We start from the raw sequence: 25,416 nt of genomic DNA, 5'->3' as shown, positions 1-25,416 counted from the left end.
GACTAATCATGAAAGAACTGCAACTGCCTTTTTTAACAATACATATATAAATTCTCTGTCTTGATTTCTGTGCCTAACCTTAAAGAACTTTGCCAACTAATACTCATTTGTGCTATTCACTCATTTTTCCTCTACAAATCTGGCAGGAGAATATGTTGGTCTGACAGGTGCAAGGTTGGATGGTGCTGAAATGCTTGCATGCGGCCTTGCAACTCATTTTGTCCCTTCAGCAGTATACGTCTTGTCCCAAATCTCAATATGATTGTTATGTATTAGACGCAAGTTGAGAGCTCAAATAATAACAAATAACAAAAAACAAAATATACTTCTCTGATTAAGGAATAATACTAGTTAGGAATGGTGACACATGTTAACATGATTTAATTAATGTGAAACTGGGATGTGGCTAGCCAAATTGGGTTTATTCTGATGCTAATCTTTTGAGTTGCTTAAGTAACTTGAACTGAATGTTTCTTAATGCTATGTGTATCTGAAGAGACAAATCCATGTCTACAACTGCTGACAATGAAGCAAACTTCTATTTTGATTTAGGTCTTTTACCAAAGGGTTAGGTCCATGGAGATTTATGAAAATTTGTTTTTGTTTTCAATAAGTAATAAATTTGTAAAGAATACTAAAAAAGAGGAGTACTCACATATACGGAGGATATATAGGCAACATATGGTAAATGGAAATTAAAAGAAGAAACTACAATAATAAGCCTTAAGCCTCTTTGAAGTATTGGTGAGATCCATAGAAGCCAATGCCCCTTCCCTAAAATCACTAACCAAGGAAACAGAGATTTAAGAAAAACATCCCAGAAGTTCAGCTTTGCTAACACCAAAGCCTTCAAAGATTTGTGATCTCTCTCCCTCCAAAGTTACCAAGTTAAACACAAGGGGAACATCCTCCATAGTTTCCTCATCTTCTTCACAAGTTTCCATGCCAACTAGCCAAGTTAAAACACGAAGTGGCCATTCTTAACACTTTTCTCTCTTCTTGACAAACTTGCTTGCCAAAGGCAAAAATCATTCCACTCTTTGAGTCTACCTTAATGAATTTCAAATAGCCCCCTTTCTCTTCCCTGGAATATTAATCGCCCTTCTCACCAAATTTTCCCATCCACTCATTTCCTTCATTATGTTTCTCTGTCAATTAAAAACCTCCAAAGCCATTTTCTTCACAAGCATTATAACAAAATCCATGCTGTTAAAACCAAGACCACCCTTTTCCTTGCAAGAAAAATAACCTTCCTTCGGATCAAGCACCCCTCTCCTCTCCATAACCAGCATCTCTTCCAGCCTGTAGAAAGTTCCCTTGGATTTTTCTCTGACCTTTTTCATATTGTTATTAGAATTACAAATGAAGAGATAAAATGAACAGCGAGCTTGAAAAAGTGCTCTTGTTAAGTTTTAGTTTGTCCCCTTAGAGAGATTTTGTCTCTTCCACCACAAGATACTTGATTTAGGGCAATGAAGTATTCAATGATTAGCTGATTCTTCCTCAACTTTACACATATAGCATCTGTTTGACATTATCATCCCCTCCTTTTAAGTTGACAAATTGTTAAAATCCGTCCCCATGCTGCTTCCCATGCAAAGAATCCAACTCTCCCAAGTATCCAGGGATTCCAATCTCTTTTTCCTCAGATTAAGGAGTGGTAGAAGGATTTAACCGAGAACTTGCCACACCTGGACTCTTTCCACCCCATTCTGTCGTCCTCTCTCCTAACTAAGCTCTTCATCAACTTCTATAAGAAGGTCATCACTCCTTCAATCTCCCAATCATGAAATTGTCTTAAGAAGTGGGGACTTCACTGACCACCCTCCCTAACTTGCTCCCACATCTCTACCACCCATGACTTTTTATCGTTAGCTATAGAGAATAATGTAAGAAAGAATTCTTCCAAAGATAAGTCTCCACACAATCTATCATTCCAAAATTTTACTCTTCTTCCATTGCAACCATAAAATGAGATCTGCTCATGAAGGACTCCCATCTATTTCTAATAGCCCTTCCACATGCCCATACCATAATGATCCTTACACCCTTTGAACTCCAAGCCCGTCTTCCCAACTTTTGTGCTATTACACTTTCCCATAGGGATTCCTCCTCAATTGCAAATCTTCGACTCCACTTGCCAAGGATTGGCTTGTTTATAGTAGAGAGATTTTTAATGCTAAGGCCTCCATACTTTTTTTCCGAGTAGGCTATGGACCAATTAATCAGATGGGGATCAACCAACATTGAGAATCTAACAATAGAGTAAAAGCTAATCAATCCATTTTCTGCAGAAATTCATCCTCTAAGGAAATAGATATAAAATTCTTGGTTACATAATTAGCTTTCTCTTTAATATAGAACCAATGGCTTTATTTGCAATGAGCATGGTGTTTACAATTTGTTCCTCCACAAATGCATTTGAACCTCAGTAACTATTCCCCAATAACCCACTTGATCCAATAAGCTAGCATCCTCTGGTAGCTTTTTTTATTCCCTCCACCAAACTTTTGGGTCTACACCCCTTATTCCCTACGTGCCTCCCTTCTTATAATTAGCACTACAAAGATCTTATTCAATTTTTTTTCCTTTTAGTTGAATTTCTAATTTGTGTTATTAGAATCTTTATTGAATTCCAAAAGAATTTAAGTCCTATTTGGTTTTCACTATTTGTTAGTCTCATGTTAGAAGGTTTTGTCTTGGAAGTTTTTAAAAGTAAAAAATATGGTCTGTTAGTACAAAACAAATTTGATTGTGATTGCTGGAAATTTTGAGTTCTTACTTGTTCTTATCCTCTTTAGTTTTAGTGCTGCTACTATTAAAGTTCAATGGGTACTGTTGTATTTATTCTTATGACCTAAATTTGTACTTTCATAATGCTGAACCTCTTTCTATATTCAATTCTTTATTTTGAACAGCCCAGAGTGGCAGAGCCTAAATTAGTTGCCATCCAAAAATTTGAGCAATTTGTTTTTCTGGAATTCTAGCAGCTGACCTTAAAACCTAGAGTTTGACTTCCATATCCAAGAACCCTAAACCATAGTCTTTCTAATTTCTTGGCTCACTAATCTTTTTAGATAGCATTTCAAGATTTACGTGTCGTCTTGTGTCACAATTATTCTGTATATGTGTTGTTCTGTAGCATTTGAGTGAACAACAAATGCATGATTGCTACATTGAAATCATGTAATGCCTCTCTGTTGAGGAGCACTTTGTCTTTTATTTTTCTTTGGAGTGATTTGCCTTCTTAATTCCTTTTTATGTGTCCTAATCAATGGACAGAGATTGTCTTCATTAGAAGCAGCACTTCACAAGTTAGATTCAAGTGATCCAGCCATTATTTCTGCAGTGATTGATGAATATTCGCTGCAACCTTATTTGAAAGACAAGAGTACGTACCACAGGTAAGTTCCTCTTAGCTCTTCCTCTTTAGGGTGTAATTAATTTGTCGTTGTGGATTGTTTGTAAGCTATTTACCTTTTCCTATTCCTCATATAATTTATTGGTGACTGGAGTTCACATATGCCAAGAGGATACCAGATGTCTCTAGGATCAACAAAATTAGTATTGGAATTAGTGGTTTGTGCAATTATTTTATTATGAAATATATCATGTATCCTATAATGACCATATCAGTAAAGCAGGAGCAAAGATTTAACTGGAAGAATAACTAAAGCAAGACTAGAAGTAGTCCGGAAACTTGACAAGAATGCTACTGGGTAATCACACATTCCAAAGAAAGCTCAAAGCTGCAAAGTCTCAATTGGATTTTCACTAACTCAAAATAAATAAATAGACCAAAGACCATCATAATAAATCCTAGCACTTGACTCCAATAAATCCTAGGTATCAATTAAAAACCCTAGTAACCCATAAATTGCATAGAAACTTGTCTTGTTCAATGCTAAAATAGGATGAAACTGAATGGCACTGTACTATGGCATCAGGACAGTAGCTCATTTCAGTAAATAAAAATCTCTCTGCCTTTCGTTCCATTCTGACAAATATAAGACTTAATTTTGTCAAGTTTGGAAAATTAATGTAAATAAACTTTCCTAGGCTCATTTGTTCTTATAAAGCCATTGGCCTTCTTTGTTGTGTTTTATGTTTAAGGAATGGAGGATCCAGGGACCATCTTTTCCCCATTGCCTTTTTGCATTAGAGTTACGCTAGAGACTGTTTTTGATGGCTGGGATAGCATGAGCAGCTCCCAAAGGGAGGACCCTGAGGGCGGAGCTACCTTATCTATCTTGTGGTTTATTTGGGCTAGAGAGGAATGCCGTGAACCTTTCACAATAGGAAGAGATCATTGGTTGATTTGAAGGAGAATATTATTCTCTCGCAACTCTTTAGCTCAGTCATCCAAAAGTTCCAGATTCTTCTGCAGTTACCTTGAATTATTTCACCGGAAAAGATCAATATGCCTCTCATATAGGAGAATAATAGAGATTCGGGTAGACTGGATTCCTCTGCTTGAAGGTGTGTTGAATAGAAAAGCAGCCAGCTAGAGGCAATTTGCAGCCTCAGCTTGTCAGAGCATAGAAATAATAATCTTCACTGCTAAATTGTAGAAGGGGCTTGTTGTGTTCCTTGAGCATGGTCTTGTGTCATGGATTGGTGAATTAAATATGAACTTGTGATTTTGTTGGGAGTCAGTGTTTGATTATGGTCTTGTGCCATCGATTAGTGAGTTAAAGATGACTTTGTGACTTCATGTTGGGAGTGTTGAAGTGTTTGATCATGATCTGTTTAATCTTATCCCATGCTTTGATATCTCTGAATTCTTTCCTTTTGTAAAACCATTTTTGGCTAATCCAACATATCCTTGTCATTCCCTTAAGATTGGTGCCTTTAAAATGTAACTTCTGATTGTCATTCATCCCTGGCCTATGAAGCTAATTTGTCAAATAGTTTACCTAACTGTCATAGTTTTGTAATTGGAGGTTTCATTAAACTAGACACACCTCTTGATCCATTTATTGAAATTTTCTTGCCTTGCTTCTCCAAACCTCTGATGCAAGAATTGGTAATGCATTGAAGGATGGGGCTTAAATTCTCCTCTTAAAGTGACCACTTGATCCATTTGACCAATATGTGGTTGGAACAAGTGTTTATGCAAGTGATTGGATTTGTTCCATGTGAAATTGAGGAAGGAATGGGCCAAACAGTTGATTAGGACACCAGGCAGAAATTGGACTAGAACTAAAGGATCCCAACTCTTGAGTAGCAGCTATCCAACAATATATTTGCTAAGTACAACAGTGGACATTCTATGCACACTTTCATTTTCTCTATGGTAGTTAGGAACTTAGGAATGATCTGTACTTCGTTTTCAAGCCAAATAATGCCTCTGTAATCTTGTTAAAGACTTCAAACCTACAAAGAAAAGAAAAGCTCTTTTGTTCTTGTAACCATGCTAATTAAATGAATCAAGAAAATTTAAGGTTTAGTAGAGATGGTATATTTTACTTTGTCAGACTTATGCCTGAATAATGCTAATAATAGTACAAGAACAGGGACAAGAATGTAGAAAGACAAGAAACTTGACATTTCAACTCTTACTCCAAATAAAGCTCAGAGCTGCTACTTCTCTATAAATGCTTGATAATATGAAATAGATGATTGCAGCTCTTTTGGTAGACTAGAAACTCTAATAGTAATTAAGTCTATCCCTTGAAAAAACTAATCTTATCCATCATTCCAACCTAAGGGGAAAAAAAACAGATAAGAAAAAGAATGAACAAGATGCATTATTTTCATTGTTACAAATGTATAATAGCATGAATAATACCTACGTCAATAGTGCTACCTGTATTTTGCACCAGTAGCATAAATAGTTCTGCTAAACAACTCTTTATGCTGATGTTTTAGTAACCTGAAATGTTCACTGATTTGTAAAGTTGAAATATAGACAATTTAGGACTCAAAATAAAGCACCTAAAAAAAATGCATTTTGTTTACTCATTATTGCAATGCATGCATGCAAAGGGTATGGAGGACACACTAACATAATTGCCCTAGTCTGGTTAGAGAAGATATACCCTATATGGAAGCCAAAACTATGAAGTCAATTATTAGCAAACCTAGGGTAATCACCTAAGAGGGGGAAGGGTGGGGGGGTGTGGGGTGTTTCTCTTTTTCAAAATTTCAAACTCAAACTATGTGGTTCTACACCAAACATGCATATGTACCTGATCTCCAAGCTCCAATCCAAGCCTTGAGGTTTCTCTACTAAAGAAGGATTCTCCTTAAACCAAGGACTCCTTGAACTTTACATGCCAATAGACTTTTACAATTTCTTCAATTTTTCTTACAAATAGTCTCACGCTCCATGCTCTCTTACACGAGAGCAATAAATGGACTATGGTGGAATTGAAAAAACTAGCATTGCAAATTGATTACAAGTGAAAAGGTCACTAGCATTGTAAATTGTTAGTAAGAGTTGCTAGATTGGTGCCCTGTATTTTCCTATTATTCTGGGTTGTTACGACAATTATGAACTATCTATTACAGAAATATAATTAACCCAATTATAATGTAATTACCCACAAGTATCAATATACAAGAAAGAGTTTAAAGGATCATCTCTATCAATGCTATGTTCCAATACCCTATTATGGTATCAAAGCTTGAAGCTCACTCATGGGGAAAATCTCTTCCATAGCCATCACTACCCTATCTGAAGTAATGAAGCTATCTCCAATTGTTCCACCTATTCAAGTTACCAATCCTCCCAAGCAACTCGTTACCATGAAGTTGGATGATACATATTTTTCCTGGAAACATCAGGTTCTTATTGTAATCAAAGGTTATGGAATAACAAACTTCATTTCAGAAACTATGATTCCTCCTTCGGAATTTCTCAAGGAAGGTGGAACTAAAGTGATCAATCCTGCATATATTGTTTTTGAAAGGCAAGATAGTCTACTTGTTTCTTGGTTGTTAGCCTCAATTAGCCTTGGAATGTTGTCTCAACTCATTAGATGTGACCGTGCAAAATAAGTTTGGAGAATAGTATAACAGATTTTTTCTTCTCAAAGGCAAAGGTAACACAATACAATTTCAAGTTGCAAAGTCAAAAGAAAGGTGGTTTGTCAATGAGAAATTACTTGATTAAAATGGAAACTTATTTATACATATTATCTTCATCTGAACATAATATTTATGAGGATCAGATCTTGGCAATTTTAGCTGGTTTTGGTCCAGAATATGATTCTGTTGTTGCTATGATCACTTCTGTGAAGATCCATATTCTTTGAAAGTTGTTTCATCTTTGTTGCTTGCTCAAGAACATATGATCAAACAAAATTCAACCTCTTTTACAGAAACATAGCCATCTGTCAATCTATCTACACAAGGTGCCCGAGGAAACAATCAAATCTTTCAAAGAGGTTGGGGTGGAAACCATAGCCAAGGTTGTGGTGGTAGCCATGGCAAGGGACGCACTTGGGGGCATTCAAAACCAAAATTATGTGGAAAATTTAGGCTTATAGTGCACAAATGCTACTATTGTTTCAACATATCATTTATTGGATTGAACAACAATGGAAGTCCTTCATCTGGAAACTCCAACAATGATGCTTCTAATTCCAACTTAATGTTGGCAATGGTTGCTACTCCTAATACTATCAATGATGGCAATTGGTATCTTGATTCAAGTGCAACAAATCACATTACCAATGACCCAAATAATCTAAACTTAGGCAGTGAGTACCATGGTAAGAACAAGTTACATGTAGGGAATGGTGTAGGTCTGCATATTAGACATAGAGGCCATTATATGGTTTCTCCTTCAACATCTTCTGCTAACCAATTTAATTCTAAACAATTTCATCTTAAAAACCTCTTGCATGTTCCCTTGATTTCATCCTTTGTTTTGTGTTGTAAAGGATCAAGTGACAGGAACAACAGTTCTCAGAGGAAATCTGCATGAAGGATTATATAGATTCAATCTCACAACTCAGTACACTGGTGCTAGAGTTTCTCCTTCTACTAGAATCTTTTCAAATCAACTTAATGTCATTCATCTTCAACTTTTAGTGGCTGATTGTTCAATAAAGTCTCAAACCTCAAGTTCTGATCATTCATGTCAAAATTCAATTTCTTGTCAATGAAATAATTTTGTGATTGATTTGCAGCACAAATGGCTTGGACACCTTGCTTAGAAAGTAGTTCAACAAGTGTTAACTTTTCACAATATAACTCATCATTCTAATAAATTTCCTTTAGTTTGCTCAGCCTGTTAAATGGGAAAAAGTCATAAACTTCCATTTCCTAAGTCTTGCACTAAATACATTTCACCTCTTCAATTTGTTGTTGATGTGCAGGGTGCAACTCCGGTTCTTTCTCTAAATGGTTTTCAGTTTTATGTGTTGTTTGTTATGCTTACTCTAATACATACGGATATATTTTCTTAGATGCAAATCTGATGCATACCAGTCCTTTCTTCATTTGTAAGGTTCAGGTTGAACTACAACTAAATCAGAAAATCAAAATCCTATTAACTGACATGAGAGGTGACTTTATAGCTCTCACCTCTTTCCTTAACTCTTGTGGTATCTGCATATGCATTCTTACCCTCATACTTCCGAGCAAAATGGTCTATTTAAATGTAAACATCATCACATAGTTGAATTAGGGCTTACTCTTCTTGCTCAAGCTTCCTTACCTCTAAAATTCTGGTTTGAATCTTTGGTCACTGTTGTGTTCCTTATTAATAGGCGTTTACCTAACACAATCCTGCAGCAAAGATAACCTTTGGAAGTATTGTTTCACATTCAACCTGATTATAATTTCTTAAAGGTATTTGGATAAACTTATTATCCTCACTTAAGACCTTATAACAATCATAAGTTACAATACCATTCTTTTCCCTACACATTTCTTGGCTATAGTGATGTCCGAAAGGTTATTAAATCCTAACTCCTGATTGAAGAATCTACATCTTATGACATGTTGTGTTTGATGAATTTACATTTCCTTTGGCTTCAAAACCACATAGCCAGACTTCTTCCTCATCTATCATTGATAATAAATTGCATCTCCTTCCATCTCCTATACTAAAACCTTTGCTAACATCATCTAATGATTCACCTAGCCACCATCCTATTGAGTCTCCCACTACAACACCTTTTTCTCCCCTTCACCTGTGCCAACTCCTAAACCTGATTCTTCATCAACCTTCCTCACATGTTTTATCCAAATCTGTCCATGATTGAAGTAATGCTCCATTACCCACTAACTTACATCCTATGGTTACTTGTAATGAAAAGAGGAATTTTCAAGCCTAAGGCCTATGCTGCCACTGATCTATCTATAAGTGAACCCACTTATATTGATAAGGCTTTAAATTGTAATCATTGGAAGGCTGCTATGTTAGATGAATACGAGACCTTGCCTAAGAATAAAACTTAGTCTCTTGTAAATTGACCTCCTAATAGGAAGGTTGCTGGCTGCAAGTGGGTCTTAAAAATAAAAAGAAATCCTGATGGTTCAATTTCAAGATACAAAGTTCGTTTATTAGTTAAGGGCTTTTACCAACAAACTGGCTTTGATTTCACTAAAACATTTAGCCCAGTGGTGCAATTAGTAAAAAATAGAGTGGTTCTTACAAATGCTTTGGCTAGAGGATGGTAGATTAGACAACTTGATATTAATAATGCATTTCTCAATGGGATTTTGCAAGAAGACGTGCTTATGCAGCAACCACTGGATTCTGAACAATACAACCAGCAAGTGTGCAAGCTTCATAAAGCATTATATGGCTTGAAACAATCCCCTCGAGCCCAATTTGAAAATTTTTAGTCTTCCTTGCTTCAACTTGGTTTTGCATCCTGTAAAAGTAGATTACTTATTGTTTTCCAATTTACAACCAAGTCTTGTGTCATTGCCGTAGTCCATGTGGATGATATCATTATCACAAGAAGTGGTAGTCCAGAATTGACCAAATTGATCTCTTGTCTCAATGTTGTTTTCTCTCTTAAGGATCTTGGTAAAATCAACTATGTTCTTGGGATACAAGTCCAACACATTGATTATGGGTTGCATTTGTCTCAAAAGAAGTACATCACTGACCTTCTATAGAAAGTCAACATGTTAAATTCCAAGCCTCTGCCTACACCTATGATATCTAGTCTACAACTCTCCTCTCTCATGGATGATTTGATTCTGAATAGTCATGAGTATAGAAATGTGGTAAGAGCATTGCAATACACTACTATAACATAGCCTAAGATATTCTATAATGTTCATAAAGTCTGCCAATTTATGCATCTATTAGACACTCATTGGAAAGTTGTTAAAAGGGTTTTAAGATGCCAAAATAGTACTGTTGAATTTAGTCTTTCATTTACAATAGCTGATAGGTTGGGTTTGATTGGATATTTAAATGCAGATTAGGGGGGTAACCTAGATGACAGGAGGTCAACCATTGGATTTTGTGTATACTTTGGTCACAATATTATTTTGTGATCATCTAAGAAGCAACATACAGTTTCAAGATGAAGCACCAAAGTTGAGTACAAGTCTTGCTTCTGTTACCTCTGAAATTTCATGGTTACAATCATTGTTATAAGAACTTGAAATTCCTCAACCAAGGAGTCCAATGGTTTGGTGTGACAATTTAAGCATAATAGCAATGTCTACAAATTTTATATTGCATTCTAGAACTAAACATATAAAGTTGGATCTCTATTTTGTGTGTGAAAAAGTCTTAGCCAAGAAGTTGGCAGTCTAACATTCTCCTACCATAGATCAAACTACAGACATATTGACTAAACCAATTTTCTTAGCTCATATTGTGAGATTACGTGACAACCTAAGTGTGAGGAAATCCACCATGAGCTTGAGGGGGAATGTTGGAGCTAACCACCTAGTTATCTGCTGGTTGTTAGTTAGTTAGTGTTGTTAGATTGTCAACCTGTATTTTCCAATTATTCAAGGTTGTTGCAACAATTATGAACAATCTATTATAGAGATATAAATAACCTAATTATAATGATTCTCTAGAAGTATCAATATACAAGAAATAGTTTCAAGGATCATCTCTGTCAATACTCTATTATTTTATGGACTTTAGATAAAATTTAAACAATTTCAAAAAGACGTTAATTTAATTTCCCATTTGAGTCCTTAAGGGTCTGTTTGCTTAGATTGTGTTCTATTTTCATTTTCAAAGAAAACAGAAATGGGAGCTGAAAACATGTTTGGACAATATTTTTCCATTTTCATTTTATGGAAAATTGAGCTTAAAAATAGAAAGAGTGAAAATTCCAATTGGTGTTTTCAAAATTTTCTTAAGAAAAGTGAAAAATGTTTTTTGAAAATGGAAAAGGGAATAATATCACATAAAAGACCTTGTGGGACCCACGATATAAAAGGAATAACAATATTACGGATATCAAAGAAATATTAATATGAATAAAACATCATCTCATATATATTTGAAATAAAATATAATCTTAAATTAAATATATAGTATAAATATTTTATTTATTCCTTAGACTATGAATTACTATAACTATATATATTTTTATATTTGAATAATTTAATTAATTATAAGTATATTAAAATATTTTATAAACTGGTTTAAAAAAAAATGAACAAATGTAATATAATAAGGTCCCATATAAAAGTAGTAATATTATCCTTTTTAATGGCAAAATCTCATGTCATGATATGTTTATTATATTAAATTTTAATTATATTTCTTTTTATCATTTTTTTATGCTAGTTAAAACTCAAAAACCAAACAAGATTTTACGAATTTCATTTTCTAAAATAGTTTTTACTTTTCTCAATTTTCAAGGGGAAAAAAATAGAAATAAGAATTGTTTTTAGAAAATAAAAATTAAAAAATATTTTTCAAACCAAACACAACATAAAACTTTGAAAAACCTTGAATGAATGAGTTTGTTGTTGATCAGATAATTTTTCAAAAAAGGTCATGATGAAAGTCGTGAGATAATTGCACATTATCCTAGTCTTACATTTGCACAAAATTTCAATCCCTAAGAAAGCATGCTCAAATAATGTTTTCTTGACTTGAACCAAATGCATTCTTCTTGAATTCCTTAATCTTGCTGCAAGAATTTTGCACCCATCCAACACTTTGAAATCAAGGATGAACCAAATGCATTCTTCTAAGAGAGGGATTGTTTTATGGCAAAACGCGTGCATCGCGTTAATGTGGGTGGTGTGGCGGGAAAGAAATGCAAGGATTTTTGAGGATAAAGCAAGGAATTCTGAGTATCTTTGGGATTCTATTTGTTTTCTTGCTTCTTTTTGGGCTTTTTGTTTTAAGGATTTTAAGGGGATTCCTCTTAACATATTACAACTTGATTGGTTAGCAGTGTGTAACTAGAGTGTATACTTTTCTCTTTTTGTACTTTCTTATATTTGATTACTTGTAGTCTTGTTTCTTTTTGTTGGGAGGATTCCTCATCCTTCTAATTGTACCTTCTTTTTATCAATATATTTCTTTGTCGTTTCCTATCAAAAAAAAAAAAAAAAAAATCATCAAAAATCAGTTTTGTGAAACCTTGGGCTAACAAAACCCAACAAAGATAGAATTGAATTTTAGGCTAAGCACTTAGTTTTGTTTAATTATTTAATTTTAAATTGGAAGATTCTACTTGGTCTATAGTCAGAATGCAAAGGATAAGGAGTTTTCTTTGCAAATTAGGAAATCATTTGATTTGGAAATGGAATAAACTGGGTTTAATTTTGGCTGTCTAGCCAGACCATATTTTTCTGATTGTATTCCTTTCTCTTGCTTAGTATTGGAATGGGGATTGGTTTAAGTTTTTTTCCCCTATTCGTGTCAAGGTAGTTGAACCATAGAGAATTTCTTTGTACATTTTCTCGCCATGTCTTATTTCTGATCTTCTTACTCTAATTCTTGTCTGATTTATACTTTTTCCTATTAATTAATTAACATTAACCATACACCTGAAATCTTTTCTAAATCCTAGATTTAGCCTGAACATTTGCTAGACTATATATGTATGTGCGTTCAAAATTTTGGACATGCTAAAATAGTAATGAGAGATATCTTAGTTTGTTAATGTTAGAGAACATGATATACATTGTGGATCCAAATCCTTCAAGATTAAGCTTTTAGGAAAATTGGTTGTCCAACAGTTAAAAAATCATAATGAAGGATGTCTTCAATTTTTGGCCTGGCTCTTCATTATCCATATCCTCATTTCAGTGGTTATTTTTCTGCAGGTTGGATATTATCAATAGGTGCTTTTCTCGGAGAACAATTGAGGAAATTTTGTCTGCTCTTGTAAGTTGATAAGATGGATTGTCTCTCTATATGAGAAAGTTGATTTGATGTCCTCTTTTGCTTTTCCCCATTGGGTTCTCATTGCTTCAGTTCTGCTCTATTCTCTTTTACTTGTAGTACCTGGAACCTAACCATGGATGAAAATGTTGCCATTTACTTGACCAGATTCTTAGTTCTCTGTTGTAGGAGAGGGAAGCTGTAAAAAGCGCTGATGACTGGATCTCTTCAACAATTCAGTCTTTGCAGAAGGCTTCCCCAACAAGTCTTAAAATCTCACTGAGATCGGTATGGATGCATGATGCCATGGTTAACATTTTTTTTCCTTTATAAAAGTTCAATACTTAAGCATCAAAAGCTATAATTTTGAGGATAGTTGGTAATCTCGTATGAAAATCTGGAAAACAATCAAACTTATTGATAGCTACATGGCTTAGCTTTGTCTGAGATAGGAAAAAGGGTATCTTTTAGGTTGTTGGAAAAGTCAAACATGAGATCTTGGGCTTTGGTTAAAACAAAGTTGAGTCTAAGAAGAACCATACCAGCCTTACAAAGTTGAGGAAAAAGGGTATCCCAACCACTTGGTTTATGTGCCCAGATCCAAAAAAAAAAAGGGAAGAGGGAGGGGCAGGGGCATTGTAAGGTGGGTTGCTAATTCATTCTGCTGTATATACCTTTTTTCTCTTGTTTTTCCTTTCTAGCTCAATACGTCCTTTCTCACCACCTTGAGCTTCATTGTTTTCCTTCCTTGTAATGCCATCAAATCATTTACCATCAGTTGATATCTGTCATATGGTGAAGCACAAACATTCTAGAAAAAAAGAGTGAAGAAAGTTGTAAGGAAGATTAAAATAGAGAAGATTATAAATTTCATAATGGTTAGGGCTCAATCCTTTTGTTATATGTCCACTACTAAGTAATTGCAATAAATAAATTTATTAGGAGAAGAAACAAATAGGCACCAGGAGAAGATTTCTATTGTAAAAATTCATCCCAGTGATCATAGGAAACGAATCACAGAGCACTAAGCCTTAGTCTTTTCTTTTGGTAATTCTCTTTCTTTACAAGTTTTGCACTAAAAATTCCTGCATATTTGGGACGGAATGATAGGTAGTAAATTTGCAACTAACATGAGGATGGTTACCAACCTTTGGAGTCCAATAGGGTATCAATGATTGGTTTAGACAACCAAGATCAATGGTGCATAATGATTTGACAAGGTCATTCGAGCTTTCCGGCTAAAGCTGAAGCCAAAAGGGTAAAAAATTACATGCCTTTCATAGGATGTGTTTCTATGGACTGACAGTTACTAACCTAATAGGCTGAACTACCTATCGAGGTGCTTATTTTTCTCTTAGGCCAAGGAGTGTTTCTCTAGCAGTATCAATGCATGGAGCATAATTTTAGGTCCATGGTTTGAAGTTGCTCCTATGCTGCCTCATGTACTTGAGAAAATGTTCTGAACACAGCTCCTATGTGTGGGTCGGGTCCCAACAATTATTTAACTTTCTCGTCAAGGTATACAATCCTAATCAGAACTTTAGAATCTTATGAATCTTGATCTTATAATTTTAGTCCAATTCTGCCAAGAATCTCCTCAGCACAGTTGCATAATGAAATCCGTATAAAGTTGATAGAATTGAGATTTGACTCTGATTATGACAAGTTGAGGGTTTTATTTTTTTTATATTCTTTGTGATGTGTGGTCCCATGAATCCATATAAGATTTGGCTTCATAACAAAGACTTCTTCAAGAAAAGGTCTGAAGAGCTGTGAACTTCTCAAGTCCCTCATGATTCACTCCTGGGAAGTGGATGTGGGTTGGGAGGAAAGGTGTTTTGAGCTCAAGGAAGATGAGGGTGCCAGAGGGCTTTCTTTATCACTGGATTTGTCATGAGGGAACATTTTCCTTAATGTTTGAAGAGAAAGAAGTCTCATGGTCATTGGAGTAGTTGCATGGGGCTGCAGCATTGGAACAAAGGGGGGTTTTTCGATAAGAAATTAGGGGACACTTAAGACTCGTCAAGGTTCTCTGGAACAACATTGACAGGTGTATTTGTGACTGAGTTTATGACAATCTGGAGACCCCTATTTTGGGTGATTCTAAAAGTACCTAAAAGTAGTGATTGGACCAATTGTGTCTGTTGATCTCTTCTAGATCCAGAGGAACTGGAAAAAGAGAAGGTTTTTTCGCATAGCAAGGGAATAAAGGGGGATGAGAATTGCAGCTGGGGAAAGGTCACCTTTCTGCTTTTATGTGAAAATGGTCAAGGGGGGCACAAAGTGAAGGCATTACTGTCATGGGAATATGGTCATGAGCCATAATCTGAGTATGTGGCTTGGAGTTGGTGGATTGGATGAGTTTTGGAAAGTTCTTGCAGACGTGTTTGGTGGTTGGGGGCAAGCTTGTATTGCTTAATTTTCCCTAAAAGGTGGGATCTTCTTCGTGGACTTAGTGGAGGACACCATTTTCTTGAGTAAGGTTGGATCAGTAAGGCTAAAGGATGAGGTTATGATTTCTTTACAAGTAATTGCAGAGAGCTGGCACAAACTGGGGCTTTCCTGCCTGGATGGTGGGAGGTCAAGGACTGCTTTTCCATCTTTGGAGTTTGGACCTCTAGTTCATTTGGGCCAAAAGTGTGGTTAAGGTGATGGAGATAATCTCAGATCTTTGAAGTTTGTTAACTTAAATAAGAGTTTAAGAGGGTATTTGATAAATCATCTTTATGACTTAATATGACTTAATGACTTAATTTGTCATTAAGTAGATTAAGCATATTTGATAAATGGGAGGAGAGTGGTTTGGCGAAATTCAGTCAATTTCTGGGTTTCCCCACGGAAGGGTTGGAGAAGGAAATCCTGAATTTTTTGACTAAAATCAGAAAAAGAAGGGAGAAAATCCATAGTAAAGAGCTACTGGAAAAATCTAAGTTTGAAAGGGAATTAAAAAGATTGGAATGCTCCATTAATTATGAGGGGGGAATTAAACAGAAAGGCTCAGTACAGGGCAAAGGGCGCCAGATTGTGATTGTCCAATGAAGATAAAAATTCTGAGTTGGAATGTGAGGGGAGCAAATGATAGCTCTAAAAGAAAAGTTATTAAGATGTTCATAAGGAATTAGAGGGTGGACTTAATCTGTATTCAGGAGACTAAAATTCAAGCCATGTCGGATAGCATTGTGAGAAGTATAGGCTCCGGAAGATTCCTAGATTGGAAAGCTGTGAATGCGGAAGGGGGTTCGGGAGGGATTCTGATATATTGGGATAAAAGGTCTTTGGATATTCTAGATTGGGAAGAGGGTCAGTTTACTTTATCTTGCAGATTCCGGAATGTAGAAAATGGGACGATATGGATTTTTACGGGAGTGTATGGTCTGTTCTCAAAATTGGAAAGGGATGCATTATGGGATGAGTTGGGGGCGATTAGAGGGTTGTGGGAAGACCCTTGGTGTATAGGGGGGGATTTTAACATTACTTTGTTTCCGAGGGAAAGGAGTAGCCAGAGGAGAACGAATTCAGCAATGAGGAAATTTGCTGAAATAGTGGATGATCTTGGGCTGATGGATCTTCCCCTTCAAGGGGGAGAATTTACTTGGAATGGGGGACAAAACAATCAGGCTTGGGCAAGATTGGACAGGTTCCTTGTGTCCCCTAGTTGGACAGATCAATTCAATGGGATTAATCAGTGTAGGCTACCTCGTCCGGTATCCGATCATTTCCCAATTACGCTAATGGGGGGGGGGGGGGGGATAAGACGAGGCCCGACTCCATTCAAATTTGAAAATATGTGGCTTAAGATTGAGGGCTTCAAGGATCTTGTGCACAGCTGGTGGCAAGGGATTGAGGTTAGGGGCAGTGCTAGTTACAAATTGGCTACTAAGATGAAGGAAATCAAATAGAAATTGAAAGTTTGGAATAGAGAAGTCTTTGGAAAGCTGGAGAGCAATAAATCCTTAGCCTTGCAGCAGGTGGAATTTTGGGATAGGGAGGAAAGTGAGAGAATTCTGACTGTGGAGGAAACAGAGCTTAAGAAAGAAGCAAAGGATAATTATAGAAAATGGGTGATTATGGAGGAGACTCATTGGAGACAGCTCTCTAGGGAAATATGGCTGAAGGAGGGGGATAGAAATACGGGTTTTTTTCATCGCATGGCAAGCGCTCACCGTAGAAATAATTATTTGGAGAGAATAAAGATCAATGGGGAATGGCTGATAGAGGAGCAGGAAATCAGGGAAGGAATTGCTAATGCGTTTCAAAGTTTGCTTTTAGAAGACATGGGGTGGAAGGCGGACATAGGGAGCCTTCAGTTAGATCAGATCAATCTACAAGAGGCTGAGAACTTGGAGAGGCCCTTTACAGAGGATGAAATCCATGTGGCTTTGATGGAGATGAATGGGGATAAAGCCCCTGGTCCGGACGGCTTTACTATGGCATTCTGGCAAAGTTGTTGGGAGTTCATTAAAGAGGAGATTTTGGAAATGTTCAAAGACTTCTATGATCACAGTTCTTTCCTAAAGAGCCTCAACAATACCTTCTTGGTGCTGATCCCCAAGAAAAATGGGGTTGAGGACCTTAGAGACTTCAGACCTATTAGTCTCTTGGGGAGGCTTTATAAGTTATTGGCTAAAGTGCTAGCTAATAGACTGAAGAAAGTAGTTGGTAAGGTGGTTTCCTCTTCTCAGAATGCCTTTGTGAAGGGAAGACAAATTCTTGACGCTTCTTTAATTGCAAATGAAGTGATAGACATGTGGCAGAAACAAAAAGAAAAGGGCATTATATGCAAATTGGATATAGAGAAAGCCTATGACAGCATCAATTGGAAGTTCTTGTTGAAGGTGTTGCAAAAGATGGGCTTTGGGTCTAAGTGGGTGGGGTGGATGTGGAGTTGCCTATCCTCAGCTAAATTTTCAATGTTGGTTAATGGAGTGCCTGCAGGTTTCTTCCCTAGCACTAAAGGCCTTAGACAAGGGGATCCGTTGTCTCCTTACCTCTTCATTATGGGGATGGAAGTGCTAGATGTTCTTATCAGGAGAGCTGTGGAGGGAGGGTTCTTATCAGGATGTAGCATAAGGGGTGGAAGTGGCCCCTCTTTGAACATCTCTCACTTGTTTTTTGCTGACGACACAATTATCTTCTGTGAGGCCAGAAAGGATCATCTAACTCATTTAAGTTGGATTTTATTCTGGTTTGAAGCGGCTTCAGGCCTAAGGATTAATTTAGCCAAGAGTGAAATCATTCCAGTTGGAGAGGTGGTGGAGGTGGAGGAGTTGGCTGTTGAGCTAGGCTGCAGGGTGGGGACTTTACCCTCTCAGTACCTGTGTCTTCCTTTAGGGCCCCAAATAGAGCGCCTTATATATGGGATGGGGTGGAGGAAAGAGTAAGGAGGAGACTAGCTCTTTGGAAACGGCAATATATTTCTAAAGGAGGAAGAGTCACCTTAATAAAAAGTACCTTGGCTAGCATGCCAATCTATCAAATGTCCATTTTCAGAATGCCCAAGGTTGTTGTTAGAAGGATTGAGAAAGTGCAAAGGGATTTTTTGTGGGGAGGGGGAAGTATGGAGAGAAAAGTTCATCTGGTTAAATGGGAGGTGGTTTGTACAGACAAAGATAAAGGTGGGCTAGGTCTTAGGAAGCTAGCTTTGTTGAACAAAGCTTTACTTGGCAAGTGGATATGGAGGTATGCCTGTGACAAAGATAAGTTGTGGAGACAAGTGATCAAGGTGAAGTATGGGCAGGAGGGTCTTGATTGGAGGCCTAAAAAGGCAAATGGGGCGATTGGAGTAGGGGTTTGGAAGGAGATTTGGAAAGAATCAGATTGGTGTTGGGATAACATGACATTCCGAGTAGGGAAGGGCAACATGGTCGGTTTTTGGACAGATGTGTGGTGTTCAGAATCCTCATTGTCTCAATGTTTCCCTCATCTCTTTGGTATGGCTGCGCAACGGAATTCAACGGTTGAGGAAATGTGGGATCAAAATTCGGGTAAAGGAAACTGGAATCTACACTTCTTGAGGGACTTCAATGATTGGGAGTTGGAGTTGGAGTTGGTTGGGGACTTTCTCCACATATTGAGGGGTTTCAAACCTTCCTTGGAGGAAGACTTAGTTCTATGGAGGAAAGGAAGAAGTGGTCAGTTTAGGGTCAAGGAAGCTTATAGTTTATTGACGAAGTCTGATGATATAGGTTTTCCTTCAAGAAGCATTTGGGTGGCAAGAGTGCCAACTAAAGTTGCCTTTTTTGCGTGGGAGGCGTCATGGGGGAAGGTGCTAACTTTGGATAGACTTCAAAGAAGAGGATTTCAACTTCCAAATCGTTGTTTTTTGTGTGGATGTGAAGAAGAAAGTGTAAATCATATCCTTATATATTGTACAGTGGTTAGAGCTTTATGGGATATTGTTTTTGGTTTAGTTGATGTGAAATGGGTTTTTCCAGGAACTGTAAAGGAGGTTTTAGCTAGTTGGAGGGGATCGTTTGTGGGAAAGAAAAGGAAAAAGATATGGGATGTCATTCCGTTGTGTATTTTTTGGACGGTGTGGAAGGAGAGGAATAGATTAGCTTTTAGGGGGGGGGGGGGTTTTGAATGTTCAAAAGTTAAAGAATTATTTTGTTTGTAATTTGTGGAGTTGGGCCAAATTGTATGTAGGTGAGGAGGCGTTCTCCCTTATAGGCTTCTTAGAGTGGATAGCTTCCACTTAAAGGGAGGTGATTCTTTGTTTTTGGTTTTTGAGGCCTAAGCTGCCTTGTATACTTCCTGTATGCTGTGCGGCGTTTTGCCTTTTTTATTGCATATCTTTTACTTATCAAAAAAGAAAAAAACTTAATATCACCATTTAAAGTCAAAACCAACTTTAAGTGCTAAGTCAAAATAGTTAACTTATTCTTAATCTCAAATCTCTTTTGTCTCATTTACCTATGTTTAGTGAGAATATATTTTACAACTATGACTTTACATTTACAAATCATCTTTTATAATAAATTATTTTTGTAGTTATCCATGTATCTGCAATCTTTAAATATGAATGTTTAAAAAATAAATTTATTGTTTAAGATTAATGAAAATATAAATGTTAATTAAAATTAATGAGAGTAAATATGTATTTAGAATAGATTTTAAGTTAATTTTTCCAAACAACTTTAATACTTAGAGCAAATAATAAGTGATAAGTTTTAAGTCAATAACTTAAGGACAATTTGATTTAAAGTCAACTTAAGTTATTAAATAATAAGTATTAAATTTTACCAAGCACCCCTCAGTTCTCTTTGCTAAAACATTGCTTGATAATAATGTAAATTTTAGAGGGCATAGAGTTTGATGATCTTTGTTGTAGTTAGCAGAGCCAGAGAAGATAGGATTCAGTCCCGTTGCACTGAGTTAAACCATCAGTTCACTGAATTAACCCCACCACCATGTGACACAAGGTACCTTTTTGGAAGTAAAGTTTTGGTTGGAGATACAGCATAGGCTAGCCTATATGGCAGAAAAGGAGTGTTGGTGGAGAACAACATTGAGGCACATGGTTTGAATTTGTAGTTGTGATGAGTTTCTTCCCCAAACAAGGCTTGGTAGAGGCAACAGTCCTAGCTGGCCTGGACAACACTAGTTCAAGATATTCTAACAGGGATATCCCAGGAGAAAACCCAATCAGTAGGGTTAGTTTAAGTACCCCTGCTGGTTAAGTAGTGTGCAATGCATTTGATAATTGAAAGATTTGTCACTATGCAAATGGAAGGATGGAAACAAGAACCAATTTCATAGCTTTCACATTCGTTTTTGAAAAAATAAACTGTGAAAAATTTATTGAAAATGGTAGAAATATTTGTTTTATTGAAGTAAAAAATAGAATTTGTATTTAATAATATGTGAAATAAATAGGTTTATTGCTCCCTAGTTGGGTTCTGCCTTCAATGGGTTCATTCAAGTTAAATTTTGATGGACGTGCTTTAGGACAACCAGGGCAACTGGAGATTGGAGGAGTGATAAAAAAATCCCTAGTATCGTGGTCAGAGCTTTTTCAAACCCAGCAGGAGAAGGCTTAGCCATCGAGGTATGATAGGTGTCTATCAATTTCCTCATTCAACTAATAGTGTTGTTGATCTTTTAGCAAAGAGAGGAGCAATTTTTTGGGTTCATTTTCTAGGAGATTATTAACCCCCTTGAGGAGTGTTGAGTTGCTTCTCCTTGTATACTGATGGGTGGGTACTCTAGTGATGTATGGATGTCCTTGCTCTATTGGAGAAGTTTTCTCCAGTTCTTTTGATCAGATTTTGTAAAAAGATTGAAGGATTCCTCATCCTTCATTTGTGATTCATATCAATGAATATGTTTGTTTTTGATAAATAAATAGGTTTGCTATGACATGGGACCTAAAGGCTGCTTGTTTGGGTACTAACGCTATGTTTAGTGCAAAGAAAAGAAAAAAATTGCTAAGAAAAATGATTTTCTCATATTGGTTTTTTCCTATGAAAAATAAGAAAAAAAATCAAATATAATTAAAAATTCATATATTTTTAAATTATTTAATCCTTATATATAAGAGTTATAATAAGTAAAATGAGTTTGAAGTAACATACAAAAATAATTTATTGATTCTAAATCTATTTTTTATTTTCTTACACTTTTTTCTTTTACTTTTCCTGTCTATTTCCTTTCCCTCGCATTTTCCCTCAGATTTTCTATGCCTTAAGTGTTGCTTTTAAATCCCAAGCATGAAAAATCAAGGTAGGTAGGTATTTAAGTGTTGTAATACTCTTCTATGTATACTTGAAAATAGGGAAAACATTCAGTACCCTAATTTAAATAGTTCATTTTAACACATCGAGTGGCACATTTGGAAGTAAAAACAGAATAACAATAAGTTGCAAAGTTCAACTTCAAAAACTTGGAAATCCATTTCCTTTATATGGTAAAATTTAGAAGCCAAACCTAGAAATTAGCTGAAAAAGTCCGTTTCAAGATTTCAAAACCACTGCAACTTAAAGTTTGTTTGCCCTTTTCAATTCCAGATTAGAGAAGGAAGGGTCCAAGGTGTGGGTCAATGTCTCATCCGTGAGTACAGAATGGTTTGTCATGTCATGCGAGGAGAAGTCAGCAAGGATTTCGTGGAGGTTTGCAGCTGATTCAACCATTCTTTTCACCCTTTTCTATCTTGTAAATGACCCTAAACACAACGTTTTTAAATGCAGGGTTGCAGGGCTATATTGTTCGATAAGGATAAAAACCCCAAGGTTGTTTCGCATTTTTCTCGATCCCTCCATCTTAGAGCATCACATTCTTCAGAAAGTACTCTACACATGTAACTGAAGTTCAGTCTTCTAATGCTAATGTGGTTTTTTTAACCCCTTTTTTTCAGTGGGAGCCTTCCAGATTGGATCAGCTCAATGACAGTATGATAGATCAATACTTCTCCAGGGTAGATGACGAAGAATGGGAAGATTTAAAGCTCCCTGCTAGATCCTCCTACACAGCATCTGCATTAGCAAAGCTTTAGGATCTAAGTAAAGGGTGCCTGCATTCTACAAGAGAGCACATCTATAGTGGTAATTGTTGTTGGGTATTTCATTTTAGCCATGGAGTATGGCTAAAGACTGCTATATTTCACTGTATCAGGGTCATAAAACTGGCTATATTGTCAACTTGCTAAGCACAATAAGATAGGCCGGCATGTACCAAAATGAATAAAGAATTTAGAAAATAAAATGAAATAACAAATTTCTTGTATACAGATCTTACTCTCATGGAGAGCTTTGAAATTGGACGCCATTGATCAATTTTGCCGGACTGCGTCACATCTGGTATTGAAGTTGCTGCTATCTTACGGGAGGATTTTTTTTTTATATTTTCTTAATCCGTCACCCTGTTCTTCTTTATTTCTAGTTTTTAAAAGTAGATAACAGTGCATAAATACCAAGTAAAAGTTATTTTCATTAGTTTTTAAAAACAAAAGAAAAATATAAAGGAATTAAAAAAAATTAAAAAGCAAATAAAATTAAATATAATATCATTTTTCTCCATTTTTTGCAATCTAATATCGATACCGAAGATCATGTTCTTTTAAATTATACATATTTTTATATATTTTTTTAACTTAAATTTTATTTATTAATCTAATAAATTTCAAATCAAACTATGTTTTGTACATAAAATTTATTAATTTTTAAAAATAATTTAAAACTTAAAACCAATTTAATTAATATTTATTTTTTAATTTTAAAAATAATTTAAAACTTAAAAAACTGATTTAACCACTACTTGAAAGTCATGAAATTAGAATTCATTTGGAATGTTTTGACTAGTTTTTCTTTTTGTATAATTATTTTTTTTCAAATTTTTTATTAAGTGTATAAACTCCAAATCAAACAAGATTTAACTTGTCAAATTCATTAGCTAATTTAATAATTTTAAAAAATAACTTAACACCCAAATAGTGATCTAATTAATATCATAAATTTATAGAAAAAAATTGATTTAGAATAACTATTGTTTCACATGTACGTAAAATTAGATTTTCTCAATGTTTTCACTAGATAAATAAGTTTTAAATTAGACAAGATTTAATGTGTTGGATTTGTTAATGAATCTAGTAATTTCTAAAAATAACTTGAAATTGATACAATTAATATTATAAATTTAAGGATAAAAATTGGTCCAAAATGACAATATTGTTTGTCTTACACATAAAATCATGTTTTCAATTTTTTCACAGACAAATAAACTTGAAATTAAATAACAGTTAATGTATTGAATTTATTAACAAGTCTGAGTAATTTTTGAAAAGAAATTAAAACTCAAATTGTGATTTAAGTAATATAAAAAGTTTATGTACAAAATTTGTTTAGAAAAACTTTATTGTAATTTTTTTGAATATTTTTTCACTAGGCACATAAAATCCAAATTAAACAAGATTTAATATGTTGGATTCATTAATAATTCTATTAATTTTTAAAAATAATTTGAAACTCCAATAGTGAACCCATCAATACAAAAAATTAGTCTATAATAACTCTATTAATTTATTTTTTTTTACACATAATTATATTTTTATAAATTTTTTCACTAGTGGGATAAAGTTCAAATCAAACTACACTTTGTATTGAATTTATTAATGGGTTAAAAAAAATTAAAAATAAGTTGGAACCTAAAAACATATATCTAATTACTACAAAAAATAATAGACAAAAACTAATATGTTAAAAGTTACGACTTTACTATTTCTTCTATATACACAACTATACTTTTGAATTTTTTTTTCACTAGGTAAATAGATTCTAAATTAAATAATACAGAATTAATAATTAAATTATTTAATGAATCTTTTAATTTTTAAGAATAATTTGGAATTCAAAGATCCGGTTCAATTAATTACATATTAAATCCAAGCATTTTATAATATTATGTTTGTATTTAAGTAACAAATGTGTGGATATAATAAAAAAAATGACTTATTTACATGTTAAAAAAGTTAAACCTGTTTATACATTTTAAAGAAAATATTATCAATAATTATTATTTTTAAATTATTATTATTATTATTTGTTTTTTTTAAAACCAATTATGCTTTTACAAAAATGTTAATATTCATAATGTTATAACATATACTAAAATTGTATATTTTTATTAAAAAAAATATAATTTATGATTTTATTATAATACTATCATATTTTACTAAAAACTATTTATTTTTAATTATAAAACTAATTTCATTTTTAATAAAACTCGAATTAAATTTAATTAATATCATATAAATTAAATTTACAATATTTTTACAAAGTCAAAATAGAAAACTCTTTTTAAAAGCAACTAATTCAAACAAGTTTTTTGTTTTTTATTTTTAAAAACAACTTATTAAACACTCTTACTTTTCTAAAATTCTTAAAAGTTGTTTTTTTTTGTTAATTTTTAAAAACAAGCTTAGAAAACATAGTAATACCTCCCCCCACACCCCTCACAAAAAAAAAAACAACAACAAAAACAATATTTTATGAAATAGTTACAAAAATACCAAACTTTTAAATTTGTTTTTTTAAAAAAATAATAATTTTATGGAGAAAATCGTATTTTCAAAATATTTGATAATGGATGTTCCAACTTTCATATTTTATTTCTTTCCTCATATTTCAGGTGAAGTTAAA

At 34.6% G+C, this 25,416-nt stretch overlaps 1 protein-coding gene across 2 annotated transcripts in view; it reads left to right on the top strand.

Annotated features, from left to right (window-relative positions):
* The window catches only part of LOC100256133 (3-hydroxyisobutyryl-CoA hydrolase 1), a 42,032-nt gene extending 19,027 nt beyond the window's left edge, over positions 1-23,005 (top strand). For both annotated transcript variants that reach the window (XM_002264706.4, XM_010656506.3), the window contains exons 8-14: positions 147-232; positions 3,283-3,404; positions 13,228-13,288; positions 13,475-13,573; positions 22,291-22,392; positions 22,471-22,512; positions 22,638-23,005. In XM_002264706.4, coding sequence (XP_002264742.1) covers positions 147-232; positions 3,283-3,404; positions 13,228-13,288; positions 13,475-13,573; positions 22,291-22,392; positions 22,471-22,512; positions 22,638-22,775 — 650 coding nt within the window. In that variant the 3' untranslated portion in view covers positions 22,776-23,005. The remainder of the gene's footprint in view (positions 1-146; positions 233-3,282; positions 3,405-13,227; positions 13,289-13,474; positions 13,574-22,290; positions 22,393-22,470; positions 22,513-22,637) is intronic.
* Positions 23,006-25,416: the final 2,411 nt, after the last annotated feature.

Source organism: Vitis vinifera, chromosome 9 (assembly GCF_030704535.1).
Source record: "Vitis vinifera cultivar Pinot Noir 40024 chromosome 9, ASM3070453v1".
Lineage (NCBI taxonomy): Eukaryota > Viridiplantae > Streptophyta > Magnoliopsida > Vitales > Vitaceae > Vitis > Vitis vinifera.
This window is presented reverse-complemented; position numbering and strand designations above follow the sequence as displayed.